At 45.6% G+C, this 17830-nt stretch overlaps 1 protein-coding gene across 9 annotated transcripts in view; it reads left to right on the top strand.

Moving 5' to 3' along the window:
* Positions 1 to 17830, top strand: part of LPAR2 (lysophosphatidic acid receptor 2) — a 50387-nt gene that overhangs the window by 14068 nt on the left and 18489 nt on the right. For 3 of the 9 annotated variants that reach the window (XR_014787392.1, XM_084832250.1, XM_084832254.1), the window contains 2 exons: positions 2689 to 2922; positions 14008 to 14759. Coding sequence is in view for 7 of the 9 variants with exons in the window: in XM_084832250.1 (XP_084688376.1) it covers positions 2852 to 2922; positions 14008 to 14759 (823 nt within the window). In the remaining 2 variants the exon portion in view is untranslated. Of the gene's footprint in view, positions 1 to 2688; positions 2923 to 12672; positions 12776 to 14007; positions 14760 to 17830 lie in introns of those variants that run through there. The other 6 variants (XR_014787391.1, XM_084832255.1, XM_084832256.1 and 3 more) reach the window with 3 other exon arrangements.

The following is a 17830-nucleotide window of genomic DNA, read 5'->3' on the forward strand; positions in this document are numbered from 1 at the left end:
GGGGAAGTGATATGGCCTTGTGTGCATTTTAGAACGTATACACAAGGCTAAGGAGAATGGCTGAATCCAACCACAACTTCAGGGGGCCCAGTTGATGGTGAGGTTCCCAGGAAATGTTTGGCCGTGCCACCCCTGATGCTGTTATTGATCACAAACTTTCTCAGCAGGTGGCTTTGGACAAGCCACTCTCCCCTCAAGCTTCACCCTCACATCTGCTATACAGGGATAAATGAGAGACGTTTCAGGGCTTGCCCTACCATTTGACAGAGTGAGGCAGCCACCTCAGGCAGCTGATTTTTGGTCTCATGAAAGGGCAGCCAACGGTTAGTTATTTAATTTATTATGTTTGTATTTTTACTCCTAAGGAGAAGTGCATGTGAGATATTCTGCCTTGGGTACTGTGGTCACTTGCCGTTCTGCTTCAGGCAGCAAAATGTCTTGGGTTGGCCCTGCATTTACTAAACTAAACTGAAGGTGCACAAAAAGGAAAGAGGCTCCCTTTTTAAGAGAGAAGACTCACCAAACCTCATTTGCAGTGGAGAAAATTGTAGAGCAAGTTCTCTGACCTGCCATGAACCGCTTTAGGCAGAACCATGAGGGGTAGGGGATAGATGAAGGCAAGAACTTTGGGCTCTTTCACAGTGAGCTTTTGTCCTGCGATTGAGATTGCTCCTTCATGGAAGTTTGCTGGCTCCATGATCATTCAAGGCATCTCCTGCACTAAATGCCCTTTGTTCCGTTTTTAAGTAGATTGCAGATAATGAGCGATCAAATTACCCCATTGTGTTCCGCTTCAGTTTCCTCCATGAAGGAGAGGGATGGGGGTGGGGGGAAAGGAAGCACATGAAAAAGGGAGTCTACTGTGAGCCTGCATATAAAACGGAAGCAGAAAGCCCCGTTTTAAATGCAGGATTTTAGGCTGGTGTAGAGATGCCCTTAGTATCTGAATGGAGTAGTAAAACTTAGAACAGGTGGGCCCTCCAGATCTTGTTGGACTGCAACTCCCAGCATCCCTCACCATTGGCTATGCTGGCTAGAACTGATAAGAGTTGCAGTCCAACAACAGCTGTGGAGAACCACAAGTTGCCCATCCCTGTTTTAGCCCCGCCCCCCAAGCAAGGGGGAGAGGAGCACCATTTCAGCTCTGTCTCGAATGTCTTCAGGGGGCACTGCATAAGCTACTGTTAATATGGAAGTCAGAAGAGAACTGAGGGATAGGCCACCCGGTGCCCTCCAGATGCTTTGGACTACAACTCCTATAATCCTTGATCATCGATCCTGCTGGCTGGGGCTGCAGGGAGTTGTAGTCCAAAAATCATCTGGAGAACAGCAAGCTGCCTATCCCTCCAAGCGTAGGAGTTTTCTCTCAAAGGGTGGGGCAGGTGAATAGTGTGTCTTTGGAGAGAGCTCAACAATGTTCCCAGAGCAGCCTCTGTGCAGGCGTAGAACCCAAATGTGTGAATGCACAGACCACAAAGAAAAGAACCACTGTTTATCTGTTTTTCATTGAGCAAGCCCTTCAGAATTATGTGGCTACACATTATGTGGGTAGAGTTGGATTTTCTGTTTTTGTTTTAACTGACCCTGCTCATGCAAGTTTAACAACTGCTCGATGTGCCAAAATTTAGCCCAGGAAGCTCGACTCACTATGGAGATAAATGTGAAAGGAAAAGCTTCTCCTGTGTATGATGTACTCTTGACTGTTGCCACTAATACAGCAATTTTTTTTTATATTTCTCTCGTAATTCATCCTTGCATGACCCCTGTGACACAGGATATCCTTATTTCTACTGTTATTGTTGTTATATTTATATCCCACCTTTTCCCAATACTGGGACTCAAGGCAGCTTTACAACATGAAAAAATTGTACAATTAAAACATAAATAGAAATATACAAAAGTTAAAAATATAACTAAATCATTAATGTTAAAACTGTATAAAATATCAGAATTTAAAAAGACAACTACAATATAAACAATAGTATCAATCTATCATATATTCACATGTCCAGACTATCTATCTCCAAAGGCCTGCTGGAACAAAAAAGTTTTAGCCTGCCTGCTGAAACATACCAAGGAGGGTGCCACTCTCACCTCCCTGGGAAGGGAGTTCCAGAGCCTTGGGGCAGCCACTGAGAAGGCCCTCTCCCACATTCCCACCAAGTGAGCCTGTGATGGTGGTGGGACTGCGAGAAGGGTCTCCCCTGAAGACCTCAGGGCATGAGCAGGCTCATGGGGGAGAATATGGTCTTTATTAAATGTTGAAACTTGTTCAAGTCCGGCCAGCAAAGCCATGACTGGAGTAAAGTAAAGTTTGAGCCAAAGCCTAACACTGACAATAATCTATGTCAGCCTTCTCCAACCTGGTGCCTCCAGTTGTGTTCGACTACAGCTCCTAGCATCCCTCAGCCAGCCATGCTGGGGGCTGTAGTCCAGCACATCTGAAGGGCATCAGGTTGGGGAAGGCTGATCTACAGATTTTGGGACAGTCCTGGAAAGTCATTTTAAATCCAAACCAGTTAGCAGTGGTATTCCAAGTCACCTTTGCTTTAAAGTAAAAACGATCTGAATACAATTTGTACATGCTCTCTCACTGGGAGCAGGAGAGGGAAAAAAGTGAACTGTTGAGTTTGGCATGTTATTTCTGATCTCCCTCTCATTTGTTTACTGTGTTGTATTATTTCACAGTTACATAATGTACTTTGCCTGCCTAATTAGTTCATCAGGAGTTCATCAGGCAACTCGGTGGGGGCAGCCAGGTGCCAAAGGAGATATTCTGCAACCAAACAAACACTGGCTTTGGGATGGCAAATTCCCTCAAGGGCCTGGCTCCAGTTAGCTGTTGCTCAGCATGAATTCGTCATCTCCCTGGGCAGAGCAGAAGAGAGGGAAGATGCAACTACATCAGGCCTTAAGGAAAAGGTTTATTTATTTATTTTATTACATTTTTATTTTACCGCATACATAGTTCTCCCCCCCCCCCCCGCCTCCATGTTATCATCAAAACAACAACCGCTATGAGTTAGGTTAGGCTTAGACACAGAGAGTGGCCTAAAGTTACTCAGGCTTACTTGGGAATAAGTCCCATTGAACCCAGCGGGTCTTACTTTGAAGTGAACATTCATAGAATTGCACTGTCCATGAGTGAAGCAGCTGAGTGGGGATTTGAACCCATGTATCTCACGTTCTAGTCTGATGCTCCGACCAGTACATCACTCTGACTGTCCCAAGATGTGACACAACTCTTGTTTTCTGTAGTATCCCGCTGTGGAAGATGAGCATCTACAGCTTACAGCAAGCGTGGGCAAGTTGTGGCCCTCAGGATGTGTTTTGGCCTAAAACTTCCATCATCCCTCACAATTGGATATGCTGGCTACAGCTGATGGGAGTGTAGGCCAAAACATCTGGAGAACCACAAGTTGCCCACCCTGGCTTACAGGTTTATTTATTGTTGCCTTCTTATTAGGATAGGATGCAATCATGCTTTTGGCAAGTGAAGAGCACTGGGCTTGTGTGTATGCTGAGAAGCAGGACAGATAAAAGGAGGTACTTCTGCACATAGCACATAGTTAAACTATGGATTTTGCTGCCACAATTTGTAATGATGGCTGCCAACTTGGATGGCTTTAAAAGGGGATTAGACAAATTAATGGAGGATAAGGCTATCAATGACTACTAGTCATGATGCCAGTATATTACCTCCAGTATTGGAGGCAGTATGCCTTGCAATACCAGTTGCTGGGGAACACGGCAGGAGTGTGCTATAACAGCACTCTTGTCCTGCTTGTCGGTTTCCTATAACTATCTGGTTGGCCATTGTGAGAACAGATTAGGGAGGAGGTTGCTCTGATCCAGCACTGCTGTTATGTTCTTAAGCACAGGAAATCCACCGAATAAAGAATATGCACTCTTTTCTCCCTTCCTATTTTTAAAACAAGTTTCTAGTGTTTATGATTATGGAGAAATGCTTATGGTTACCAACACCACTCCACACAGCTTGGCACTGTGTTGTTTTTTTAATGGAGCCCAACATTTAGTAAGCAAAACTTTTCCTGGCATGGAGATAAATGATGAGAAATGCTTCACCTGCTTAACGTCTGTGCATCAGGCTGCTATTAAAGGCACAGTAGCCCCCATACCCACACCCCGTACCTGGAAACTGCAACTGGGGGGATTCTGAGAACTAGTATTGCTGCTGACCACTGACTTCCTGTCTAAGCCCAGTGGAGTGATGCAGCCATCTACTTAATTTGAGAAAGGGCCTGCCTAGGATTATCACCTTTCTTTTTCTGAGATCCTCTATTTAACAGGTGCATGGCAAGCAGAAATTCACCTGGTGTAGTTTTCCCAGCATGGTGCACTGGTAAATGTCTACCTGTCATGCCTCTGTTAAAATCACAGAGGCTCTGTTTGACATTCAGCGTGGCACTCGTGGAAGGGAGTTCCAGGAAGCTAACTTCCCCACTCCTTCCTTCCCCAGCAGTCCCCAGATTCCCCCCCCCCCCCGTGAAGGCACCATCCATGGGCAGAGCTCCTGCTCAGATAAGGTGACCCCTTTCAATTTTGGGGTATTCAAACCTTCCCCCTCAGGTACTGCCCACCCCATTCAGGAGGACCCCTGACCCTCTGTGCAGCATTTTCAGGGGAACACTGGGGGGTTCCTGGGGAAAAGAGGGAGTAGGGAAGTTATTTTCTTGGAACTTCCTTCCACAAATGAAACATGGGTTACGATCTTATGCACACTTGCAGGCAAGTCTAATTGAACCTGGGCTTACACCCAAGTAAGCATGCATAGCATTGGGCTGCTACAGGTACGATCTGGGGATCTAGAAAGTCACATTTTACTTTTTTTTTTTAAAAAAAATGCAGTTGCTGAAACTAGAATACCCTGTATCTGTGAACAAAGCTGGCCCAGAGCATGGTCGATAAATAGGCAAGAAAAGGAAATGTGCCACTTGTTTACTCTGAAGTAAATTTCCACCTGTGTTCAATGGGACATACTCCAACTGAAAGATAGATGGCAGTGATACAGTTCCAGGAATTAGGAGTATCCAAGAGGTAGGCAACTGGCAGCTGGGGGGTTCAGTCTGGCCCCAGGTATAGCCCTGATCCCAAGGGCCTTGCTTATGATGTTCCTTATTCTTCCAGTAAGGGGCTCTCATCCTGTCTTCCCCAATAGAACAGCAGCATGTGCTTTAGAAGAGTCCTCCCCTTCTTATGAACCTCAGTAGCTCAGGCAATCACAAGAGGCTCTTTAATTTCTTTTCCTCTCTTATGTTCAGGAAGAGAGGTTCAATTGGTGTAGCAGATGTACAGGGAGAGAATGCAGGGCCAGCCCTACCATTAGGGAATGAGGCAGTTGCCTCATGTGGCAGATACTGGGTGGCGTGCAGGGGTATAGCCATGCCCCTAAGGAGAGTACAAAAAAATTCAGACAGCTGTCTTGATCCACATTACAAGCCATCTCCAGCAGTTTTCCTTTTGAAAAGCTAATGGGTCTTAACTGCTCATTCAGGACCAAGCCACTTCAAAATACTTTGCATTGTAACAGGGAACATATAGTGTTTGGGGGGAAAATCACTTCCATCTAGCTATTGTGTGGATTACAGCTAAGCTCAGAGGGAATAGAGAATTCTGAGGAGGGTGGCAGATGACCTGGGTGTCCCTGTTAATCAAAAGCTGCCTGTGCTGCATCCCTGTGAGCCCTGGTTCCACTACACCACTGGTGGTGTGGAAGAGGCAGTGGCAGCAGAGCCCTTTGCCTGTGTCGCTGCCCAGGCAGAAGTGAGTCAGTAGGTGCAGCCAATACCACCAGCCCTCTCAACCACTTCTCAGATCACAATATTTCCCCTATTAATTGCTGATCTGGTAGAATAGCTGACTGGCCAGCAAAAACAAGAGTGCCCCCACCCTGGCCTGGCTTACTCTTGTGCCTTTAAGCAGTTTGAGCTGCCAAAAACAGCAGGTGAAGCTCTTCACAGCATGGAGACAAAACATTATCACCTGCTAATGTTTACATATCACAAAGGCACAGGTACCCTAGCTGGTTGAAAAGCTGGCAACCCAGCACTCAGGTGAGTTTGGTGATTAGATGCAATATAGAGGACAAGGTTTCTGTATCTTTGAGGGAATTGCTGCAGGTATAGCTCTTCTTCCTATTATGCCATTTCCCTTCCCTTCAGAACTATTGAATGTACAGAAGAGAAGGGAGGGGCTTTATTTAACTTTTTCCACTGTTGGAGGGAGGCCTCCATTTTTCCATTCTGTTTATGAGCCTTGACTGCATGTGAAAGCAGCCTTCAGAAGCAACCACCTTTCTTTCTCTTTAAAGAGAGAAGTTAGAAGCCTCTCTCTTGCCCTTACTGCATTTGGGACATAGGGTGGAAAGGTCATTTTTATCTGTGGTAGGTGATGAATTGATGACTCTAGTATCAAAGATTAAATTATTCTTCCTGTCCCTATTGTTTGGCCTCCAGATGTTGTTAGCTGTAATGATTTTATCAACCTGGCCTTGGCTGGTCTTACTAATAAGAGCTGCAGGACTCACTCAGTGGAGCTCTTTCTCTCCATGTGTCAGACCTTGTCGGTTAAGTTGTTACTCTTTCATCTGTTTGCCAAGGATAGCCCCTCTATTCTGATTTTTAAAAAACAAATGTTATTGGTACAGTTGGCATTATTGAAGTTTCAGCCCCTCCCCCCCCCCCAATATTTTCATTAAATGCTCCAAGAAGACATACATGAGGCAGTCACCCTTGGAATGCTGGTATCCCATGTGGTTGCAGAGTTTATTTCTATGATTGGGCTGGCCCTGGATGGAATGCTAATGATACAATGACCTGGTTCACACATAACGACAACCCAGACTATGCTGTTGAATTGTGGATTGTTGTTGAACATGGGTTGTCTTTACATGCGGACCCTGCGCTATGGTTTTACTATGGGGGGTTAACCATGAACAATGCAGAGTTCACAACCCAACAACAAACATGGGTTCTCTTCCTGGGTTGTTTGTGGTTAGCAACCCATGGTTACATCATAGAATCAACAACTCACAATTCAACGGCAGTCCATATTCGACTCATACTTTGAGTTCTCGTTATGTGAATTAGAATAGGGTGTTTTGTATCACTAATTGGTAGGACTTGCAATTTTAGCATTAAGCATATGAGTTCTGAGAGGTCCTTCTTACACTCTCAGATCCTGGGGATTAGGTGCCCATCCCCCACCCCTCTTTTTTAAAAAGTGTAAATGTTTGTGGCCTCTCTGTAAATGGTTAAGCATAGAGAAAATTCCCATAAAGCAGATTTGAGGAATCTCTAAGTGGTTTGTTTCCTTAAAATGTTTTGTTTATAGTTAGGCCTGTTTTTTATCTTTGCCTGACTCATGGTGTTCAAACTCAGACACTTGGGGGGGTTTCATGACTGCAGTCCATAGGCAGCTTAGTCAGAATACTTGGATTTAAGCCAGTTGAGTTTACTGGGGGCGGGGGGGATACCATTTTGCAGTGAGCTGGACATTGCAACTTTTAGTATGTTGTTTCTTATGCTAGTCTGATTGTTCTCTCAAAAGCTCATTTCTTTGTAATTATTTTAACATTTCTGTGTATCTTTACTTGGTTACATAAGCTGCTCAGCAAGATTTAGAACTCTTACTGTATAGCAAAAGGATGAGAGAGATGGTTTCATGTCATTCTGAGCATCACTTCAAATGTCTCCTTGTACACATTATCTGATATGTGTGGAGTCAAGACTAAGTAAGGACGTGACAGCCTGGAAAAAAAGAACAGAAAAAATGGGGGCAGTGGAATGGAAACATTCAAACAAAACTGTTTATTCCCAGGGATTTGGGGAACATCAAGGGAGAAACAGGCTTTTTCCTGCATTTTTCCGTGCCCCCTGTCCCCATTTTTTCTGGCGGGGGGTTCCCCCAGGCCTTCACATCTCTAGGACCGAAGGATGTTGTGAAGGACTCAGTGGATAAAGAACAGAAGAATGTAGACTTGTCTGTGCTCCATTTGTAACACAGAAAGTCATAATAATCTTCAAAGACAATTTATGAATTCTCAGAAGTGTGAGTGTGTGTGATGGTGGGCATAAGTCTGTTAGAGAGAAATCATGTGGGCTTGTAATACAGGAACACTGTGGGGACAGTTACACCAATGGTATTTCACTACTAACTCAGAACCTATAACTTGTGAAAGGAACAAGTGTGATTTCTCCAAAGCAAAAACTGGAGTTAAGATAGGTGTTATTGTTGGACACCTATTAGATGTTGCCTGTGATGAACAATGTACATTCCACCTACACTACCCCAATGGAGACATAGGAAGATGCCTTCAACTGAGTCAGATGCATTTGTTATCTACACCAGCCTTCCCCAACCTGGTGCCTTCAGCTGTTTTGGACAACAACTGACCCTAGGCAGGTGGTCGGGGTTGATGGGAGTCGTAGTCCAACAACATCTGTAGGGTGCCACCTTGGGAAAGGCTTCTGTACATCAACTGGTGGCAGTTTGCTAGTGTTCCAGGCAGGAGATCTTTTCCAGCCCTACCTGCAGATGCAAGGGTTGAACTTGAGATCTTTTGCCTAAAAGGCATGTGCTATGGCCCTTCACTCAAATACCCAGTGCAGGTTTTTTTTTTAAGGTTTAGAAGATATTTATTTTATTTTAAAATATTTGTATGTCACCCTCCATACAACTATATTGAAGGGTGGTTCACAATATAAAACTACAAGAAAATACAATTGCATAATTAAAATAGTATTAAAATACAGTGAGAATGAAATGAATAAAGGATGAATGGTTATCCAGTTAAGCAGATAGAGCTTTTATGGCTTTCTGTTTTTTTAAGGGGGAGTGGAAAGTCGAAAGTAGATTCCATAATTCATCTCCTACATCCGTGTGGGGATTGTGGAGGGAAACACTAGCCAAAATCCTGTACCTAGTCTCTGCAATAATAGCTCCCTGTTTGCATTCTCGGAACCCTTTGGGACTCGTACAAGGCGCCTGTCTTGGAATTAGGTACTTTTAACAAGTACCGGAGAAAAGCCAGTGGCTGCAGCTGCATTGACATGGAAGTGCCCTTGGATGGCTGTTTGGCCACTGAGTGATAAACAAACCTCACACCATTACCATTTGATAATTCCTGAGGCAGAACAGCTGTGGTAACAGAAAATCTCTGGCGACAGCATCTGCTGCGCCCACAGCTTGGAGAGGAAATATTCCTGAGGAGGGGTTTCCTATCAGATCTGGGCGATTTTTCCAGGCTTGGCCTTTATCTTGTCCCAAGAGTTCTACATCTTCAGCAAAACTGAGTGGGTGAAATGAAGGCCTCAGCCCTACTTCTTGTCATTCTTCTTTCCCTATCAGCTTCTAATTTCTGCAAGTTGTATCCGTTTGTTTTTCCTCCCCCGTCCCTCACCTAATGATTTCAGCTAAAAGTGGAAAACTCTTGTCCACTTTATTTCCCATTTAGACATTGAGGAAAAAGTCAGATTTGCAGGTTAATATCAATTGCTACCTTTTTCTTTCCCGACAAAGACAGTCTGCCTTTTAAAAAGCTGCACTGTCAGTCAGGAATTAAATAAGCCCAGCTACTTGTTGAATTTCTGCCTGATCTATTTAAGCAACATGGTGCCCTCCAGTTGATTTGGATTTCAGCTCCCTCATCATTGGCCATGCTAATTGGGGTTGATGAGAGTTGTAGTTCAAAACATCTGGAGAGTACCAGGTTTCCTTCCCCTAAAATTCAAGTTAGATGCGGGTGGGAGAGGGAGAAGGGGAAGGAGAAGGAGAAGCAAAAGTAACCCTATATTGGCCTCTGTGCTACAATGACACCCACTAGAGTAGACAGAGGAAATGCAGAGAGGGACAGAAGAATGGAGACGTTCTTGGGGTGGTAAACTGCATAAATGTGCATTAGCGCAAGTGGAACAAAATTCTCATGCATCCCTAAAAAAAAATGTCAATGAGCAGATGACGGAACAAAAGACACCTGACAATTCATGAAACACAGATGGAATGGATTTAACAAAATCTGTACATCCCTAGCTAAAAGGATGCTTGACTGACAGCTACTGAATGGGTGGGGATCTGCAGCACAGTTCCTCAATCGAATTTTGAAAGAGTCTTGGACCAGTTGAAACATTTGAATGGTGCTTCTCCCCCCGTCCATACAATTCCTTCCCATGTATATGATCATGTGGAGAAACATCTGTGAAAACCATGCTGCATGTGGCAACAGCCAGGGTTTTCTGTGTATATCTGTGTTTTCACACATGTTGAAATACATGCCTGGTTGGTTCAAATTCTGCACTAAGAAAGATGAATTCTGTGACCTGTTTCTTTGCATAATTCCCCTTTTGCTATCTTGCGTAATGCTGGCTTTGCTAGTCAGAGAAGGGGCAAGGACCCTGAGACCCCACCTCCACTGCACCATATTTTGTTCAGCCACCCCTCTAGCTTCTGAGATTTCAGCAGGCATTATTTGTGTACTGTCAAGCATACCTGTACAGCCATAAATTGATTTATTTTGGGTGTATATATCCTGCACCATCAGTATAAAAAATACTCGCAGAGTGGGAATTGGTGGCTGTTTTTTAATTATTATTAAATGAAAGCTGAGATTCTCCGGAAGCCAAGTCCTGTGCTCCAACAACCTGCAATAGCCAGCAACCATGATTATGATACACAGAAACAGTTCTTGACCACTGCAGAGGCTGTATACAGCTGGGTTCACACTAACTCATGTCCGCAGGATCCTGTGACTATTAAACAGAGGGTTCCTTTTTGGGCTGGATTGTGCTTTTAGGACCACTGCAGAAAGCCCTCTTCAATTGAGAGAGGTTAGGCCCCTTTGAGAATCTGGCATCAAACTTGGCAGAGGAGGTAATGTTCATAGCTGTCAGTAAGTGCTTGGTGATGTGTAGAAATTGCCAAGTAAGCTCAGAAGCCAAAAGAGGTGTTGGGTAAGGTTTGAACTGTGTCTCTGCGCACAAAAGGCAGTGGCGTCTCCTGCTCTTCTGCTCCCTTGGCTCTTTGCCTTCACTGTGCAATGCATCTCTGCCAAAACATCTGAAATGCTTCAAAATGTCTAATTTCTGAGCTGGACTGATGCAAATTTGCACAAGTTATTCTGAGCACAGATATGGGGCTTTCCTGGCACACTTGAGTATTCTGTGCTTCCCTGTCCAAATATCATTCCCGCTTGTAACTGCTTGAGCTAATACTAAATGGAATGTAATAGACGTGCATGCATGCACCCTGGGGATCAGATGTTCCATTAGGAGTTTGTCCATAAACAGCTAATTAATCCTATTAATACGAGAGATTTATTTCCATTATTAAATATGCCGCATAACAATCTCATTCAAGCATGGCTAGGAACATAGGGACAGAACCTAATGCTAATGCACTACAAGCATACAGGCATGCCAGCTACTAAATTCAGTGGGAACTATTCCCAATCCATGCATAGGTTTGCAGCCTTAAAATAACTAGTCACAGCAGGCATGGAATCCTTTACAATATTGCATTTTTTCCTAATCTCAGTGCTGGCTACAGGTTTTGGCAGGCCCTTGGGCACGACACCCTAATTCAGTCAACCTACTCCCTCACTGCCACTGTTGCCAGCTGCTGCTTCTCCTCTTCCTCATCTTTTCTGCTTGCCTGCCAAGCAGAGAGCCCGTGAGCAAGCAGGCAGTGCCAGCTACCGCTACCCTATCTCACTTCTGTTGTTTGCTTGCTCACTCCCTCTGGGCCAGAGCGAGAGGTGAGTGAACAAGCAGGTTGCAATGCTGAAGAGGAGGAAGAGGTTGAGGGAGCTCTTGCCAGTGGGCCCCCTGATAAGGAGTGGGCCCTTGGCAGGTGTCCAACCATGCCTACCCTTGATACTGTCCCTGCCTAAACCCCTCTCATAGTAAGATTGTTTCTCTCAGGTGACTTTCTTTACACCTGCTGCCCATGTTTTAATTCAATTGGCAGCTAATTTACCACACTGGCTGCTCCAAAGATAAAAATGTTTCTTGAAGTTAAAAAAAAAAAAAGAAGCTTGGGGCAGGTGCAAGATAACTGGGTTATCAGTCCTCACATATTTCTGCGGAGCAGATTTAAAAGGGTAGATAGAAAAGGGGATTGTAGTAAATGCATGTTTTAGATATGATTGTTCCTTTTCTGTGTGCAGTAGAAATGGCCAAGTCTCAAATTGTGAACTGCCTGTGTTTAAGGTATAAAGCTGTACATAGTTTGATTTATTTAGTTAGTTAGTTTGGTCTGAGCCTCATGTGGCACAGAGTGGTAGGTGGCAGTATTCCAACCGAAACTCTCCCCACGACCTGAGTTCGATCCCAGCGGAAGCTGGGTTTCGGGTAGCCGGCTCAGGTCGACTCAGCCCTCCATCCTTCCGAGGTCGGTAAAATGAGGACCCAGCTTGCTGGGGGAAAGGTAGTCACGACTGGGGAAGGCAATGGCAAACCACCCCGCTATAGTGTGCCATGAAAATGCCAGCATAAGCAGGCGTCCCTCTAGGGGTCAGTAATGACCCGGTGCTTGCACAGGAGGAACCTTTCCTTTCCTAGTTTGGTCTGCAGGGTGTTTTCAGAACACAGAACAGGGACAGAGCTTGGGAGAGCATGTAGGCATAATTCTCCAATTTCCCTGTTTCTCATTCACCAGGTTGAGATTTAGAACACTTCTTGTGTCTGAAACAGAAGTTTAGGCTGCTGTCTGTGACAACTCCATCCCTTCCTGTGTGTTAGCAGCTTCAGTGACTAAACAGGTATCCTCAGAAACCAAGAAATAGCAGGTTTGTGTGATTTCTGCCAAAGGAGCTGGGTCAGTTAGTCATTGGTCTTCCATATTTGGGTTGTGCTCTGATTTAAGATGGGTCACACCCAGGGCCAGCCCAAGACATTTTGCTGCCCCCCCGCCCCCATTCTACATACAGAAGTTGATGAGAGTGATAGTTGAATCTTCCTTCAACAGTGGCAACAGGATAGAGTCCTCGAGCATACCTGAGGACTGCTAGCTAGCTTAAGGGGTGCAGGGTAGCCTGTGTAGCACCTGCAGCAGTGTCCTCCAACATCTGCTGCCTGAGGCAGCTGTTTTCACACTGACTAACATTAGGGCCAGCCCTTGTCACAATGATACATGCGCCTTTTTCTTTTTCTTCCTCTCAGAAAACCAAAAGCTTGGAAAGGGGAAGACAAGAAAGATGGACATGTGCATTAAATAATGATAGCAGCTGCTATGTCATAGGCTGGTGTTTTAAAGGTGTATCTCAGGCTTAAGAAGGTTGAAGCCTTTTGCTGGCTTAGTTTATACTGGTAATCAAGTTAGTAGATTCCTGCCCATATGATAGTTCTACCATCACACCAATGAGGATAAATTCTGCTCTGCTCTTTCTCTCACCCTCTACAGTTCAGCTGCTATGTTGTTGCCTGTTTCCTCGTACTCATGAGAAAAAAATCTAGTCTGGTTTGTCGCTATAGTAAGCAAGAACTATCAGTCAGGCAAAGCAGAGGAGCATCTAGATGGTGTGCATATGTGGGAAGATGTATGAGAATTATGAATGGGATGCTGGCTTTCTGTTCACCATGATGTTGTCAAAATGACCCATGATCTTTGGCAAGAGGCTGGCAGCCCTACAGCAGACTTGTTTATTTTTTAATGAGCCAGGCCATGTGGCAACGATTGTATCGGAGGAATAGTTAGCAGCTGGGACTGGTTTGTGTCTTGTGGATGAGACTGGAGAGCAATTTGTGCCTAATATTGACAGGAAAGACTTTGCCAGTGAGCCTTGTCTTCCTATCTTCTCACCAAAGCCAGCCTTCCTCATCTTTGTGCCCTCCATATGTTTTGGACTTCAAATCCCATCAGCCCCAGCTGGCATGGCCAAGGATTGCTGGGAGTTGTGGCCCAAACCAGTTGGGGAAAGCTGCTCCAAAGGTTAAAGGTAAGCTGAACAAAAGACAATACGTTCTTCCTGTTTCTCACCCCCCCCCCCCCCAGGGATCGACCATTTGAAAAGATGACCAGATGCTATTACAATGAGACGGTTGAGTTCTTCTACAACAACAGTGGGAAGAAGCTGTCCCACGAATGGAGGCCTAAGGATATTTTGGTGGTAGCTCTTGGCTTGACAGTCAGCATCATTGTGCTTCTCACCAACTTGCTGGTCATCACTGCCATCGTTATCAACAAGCGTTTCCACTACCCCATCTACTACCTGCTGGGGAATCTGGCAGCTGCAGACCTCTTTGCTGGCATTGCTTACATGTTCCTGATGTTCCACACAGGGCCCCGGACAGCCCAGCTCTCGCTCAAGACTTGGTTTGTCAGGCAGAGCCTCCTGGACACCAGCCTGACTGCCTCGGTGGTCAATCTCTTGGCCATTGCCGTGGAGCGGCACCAGACAATTTTCACCATGCAGCTCCACAGCAAGATGTCTAATCAGCGAGTGATGATCCTTATCTGCTGTATCTGGATCACAGCCCTGCTGCTAGGCCTCATCCCCTCATATGGCTGGCACTGTCTTTGCCAGCTGGATGCTTGTTCCCGGATGGCCCCCCTCTACAGCCGCAGATATTTGACCTTCTGGGCCCTCTCCAATCTCTTCATCTTCCTTGTGATGGTGGTTGTCTACACTCACATCTTCATCTATGTCAAGAGGAAGATGGCACGGATGTCCAAGCACACCACCTTTCACCCACGCTATAAGGACACCATGATCAACCTCATCAAGACCGTCATCATTATCCTCAGTAAGTAGATCTCTCATCAGACCTCCAGTTTCCTTGCAGTCAGAGTTTCTTTTGGGTCACAGGCGGAGGCTCATTCTTTCCTTTTGGAAAATACTGGCATCTTTGCTTGTGTTGGGTTGGTAGAGTTACCTGTTGTAGGCTGTTCAAAATAGCAACTCCCTGGAGGGGAGATGATTAGGCGATGGATGGTTCTCAAGGCCAGGACTAGGTTTGACAAAAACTGTGGTGGACCCCCAGTGCCTTCCTAGTAAGCCTACCCCAAAGCTTAGCAGAGAGCAGATGGAGACTGGTAGCAGAGGGGACAGGGAACAGCACCAGGTACCCCCTTAGCCCAGCGCTGTAAAGAAGGGGTGCAGAACCTCAGGCCCGGGGGCCAAATTTGGCCCTCCTGGGTGTCAAGGTTGGATCTGAGCCTATAGAGTCCCAAAGTAGCTCTGGTTCTGAGGAGGAGATAGAGTCTGTGGGAAAGGAACCCTCTCAGGTTTCAGAGGCGCAGCTAGAGGTGGAGCCCCCCCCCCCCCCCGCTCATATTCCTGGGAGCGATACTGACCCTGGCATGGAAAGGAGGGACAACTTGAGCTTTTAGACGTGAGGCACAGGCACAAGCGAGAGGTTGCAGGAGCGGAGCTGAGGCGCTCAGCCCATTTGGCTTGACATCAGCAGCTGCGCCCCGAGGCCCCACGGGAAAGGGGAGAATTTCCCCTCCTAAAGTTCAGAGTTGCCGCGCTTTTCTCCAAACGGAGACCAGTTGACGTCCTAACCCGTAGAAACCACTGGTAGGCTGTTCCTTTGTATTTCCTCTGAGTCTCAGGCAATTAGCATCTGTAAGCCTCATTAGGTTGAATGGAAATAAAGCTTTGGAAAGCAGCCCTTTTGTCTGACTGTTGATTCTGGCTATTGGAGGGCTCAGAAGACAACAGGGGCATTCCTGACACTGCGGTCTCAGTCTGGCCTTCAGGGATCCCCCCCTTTCCTTTTCCCCCGACTACCATTTGTTTGGTGGTTTCCCAGCTTTTGCGTAGTTTTGCCCCATTCTAAAAAGGTTGAAATACCTCTCCTAAGGCTGAGTTACTGGCAGTAAGAGCTTCAAGTTGAAATATGACGGTATTTTTGGCCCTGCTGCGTTCGTGTTCAGCCCCGCTCACCACTGGAATACAGCCCCTGAGAGCTTCTCTGAAATTGAATTCTGCCCTCAGGCTAAAGGTTCAACACCCCTGCTGTAAAAAGAACCACTGAGCGAAGCACTCTGTATATTGGCATTGAGGCCCCAAAGTGCTTCTCTTTACAATGCTGGGCAATTTAAAAACTTCTTTAAAAATTGTTTTTAAAAAAGAAGGCCAGTGTCAGCCATGGTGGGCCTCAGCATTTGTCTGACCATTCTGGGTGCTGTCACTGGACCAGCTGGGAAGCATACAGGTTGCCCATAAGTTAGGAATTGGGGAAGACCACAGTTCAAATGTAGCCTCTGCTGTAATCTTCCTAGGTGGCTTTAGGCAAACCACTCTCAGCACCCATCCCAATCCTTAATCTGCAAGATGGGGGACATTACTTGAGCTTCCTTGACCTACCGTGAGCTGCAGCATACCTTGGGCTCATGCGGTCCCCCTTCCTACTCCTCCACCTCCATACACAAGGAGGATTGAAAGGTTCACTTTCACACCTAACATAACAGTTTCTTGTTGCATATGAATTTGTGGAACTGTGGTTTATTTTAGTTCAAGTTAATTAAAGCAAGGTAGGATTAAACCGTGGTTTGATACAGGGTGGGTTGATTTAAATCAAGGCTATTTAAATCAGTGATATACAGTCATGTGAAAAAGAAAGTACACCCTCTTTGAGTTCTGTGGTTTTACATATCAGGACATAATAAAAATAATTTGGTCCTTGTTGTTCAGTCGTTCAGTCATGTCCGACTCTTCGTGACCCCATGGACCATAGCACGCCAGGCTTTCCTGTCCTGCGCTCTCTCCCGGAGTGTGCTCAAGTCCATATTCATTGCATCGGTGATGCTATCTAGCCATCTCATCCTCTGCCGTCCCCTTCTCCTTTTGCCTTCAGTCTTTCCCAGCATCAGGGTCTTTTCCAGAGAGTTTTCTCTTCGCATTAGGTGGCCAAAATATTGGAGCTTCAGCTTCAGTATCTGTCCTTCAATTAGGCTTGATTTCCTTTAGGACTGACTGATTTGACCTCCGTGCACTCCAGGGGACTCGTAAGAGTCTTCTCCAGCACCACAGTTCGAAAGCATCAATTCTTCGGCGCTCAGCCTTCCATATAGTCCAGTTCTCACAGCCATACATTACTACTGGGAAAACCATAGCTTTGATTATACGGACCTTTGTCGGCAAGGTGATGTCTCTGCTTTTTACTATGCTGTCTAGGTTTGCCATAGCTTTCCTCCCAAGGAGCAAGCGTCTTTTAATTTCATGGCTGCAGTCACCGTCTGCGGTGATCTTGGAGCCCAAGAAAGTAAAATCTGTCACTGCTTCCATTTCTTCCCCTTCTATATGGCAGGAAGTGATGGGCCAGATGCCATGATCTTAGTTTTCTTAATGTTGAGTTTCAAACCAGCTTTTGCACTCTCCTCTTTCACCCTCAACAAGAGGCTCTTTAGATCCTCTTCGCTTTCTGCCATTAGGGTGGTATCGTCTGCGTATCTGAGGTTGTTGATAATTCTCCAGGCAATCTTAATTCCGACCTGTGATTCATCCAACCCGGCGTTTCTCATGATGTACTCTGCATATAAGTTAAATAAGCAGGGTGACAATATGCAGCCTTGTCGTACTCCTTTCCCAATTTTGAACCAATCGGTTGTTCCATGTCTGGTTCTTACTGTTGCTTCTTGACCCTCATACAGGTTTCTCAGGAGACAGGTAAGGTGGTCTGGTACTCCCATCACTTTAAGAGTTTGCCACAGTTTGTTGTGATCCACACAATCAAAGGCTTTAGCATAGTCAATGAAGCAGAAATAGACGTTTTTCTGGAATTCTCTTGCTTTCTCCATGATGCAGCAAATGTTGGCGATTTGATCTCTAGTTCCTCTGCCTCTTCGAAACCCAGCTTGTACTTCCGGT

Source organism: Heloderma suspectum, chromosome 2, assembly GCF_057233095.1.
Source record: "Heloderma suspectum isolate Gila_16-S chromosome 2, 16-S_ref, whole genome shotgun sequence".
Classification (NCBI taxonomy): domain Eukaryota; kingdom Metazoa; phylum Chordata; class Lepidosauria; order Squamata; family Helodermatidae; genus Heloderma; species Heloderma suspectum.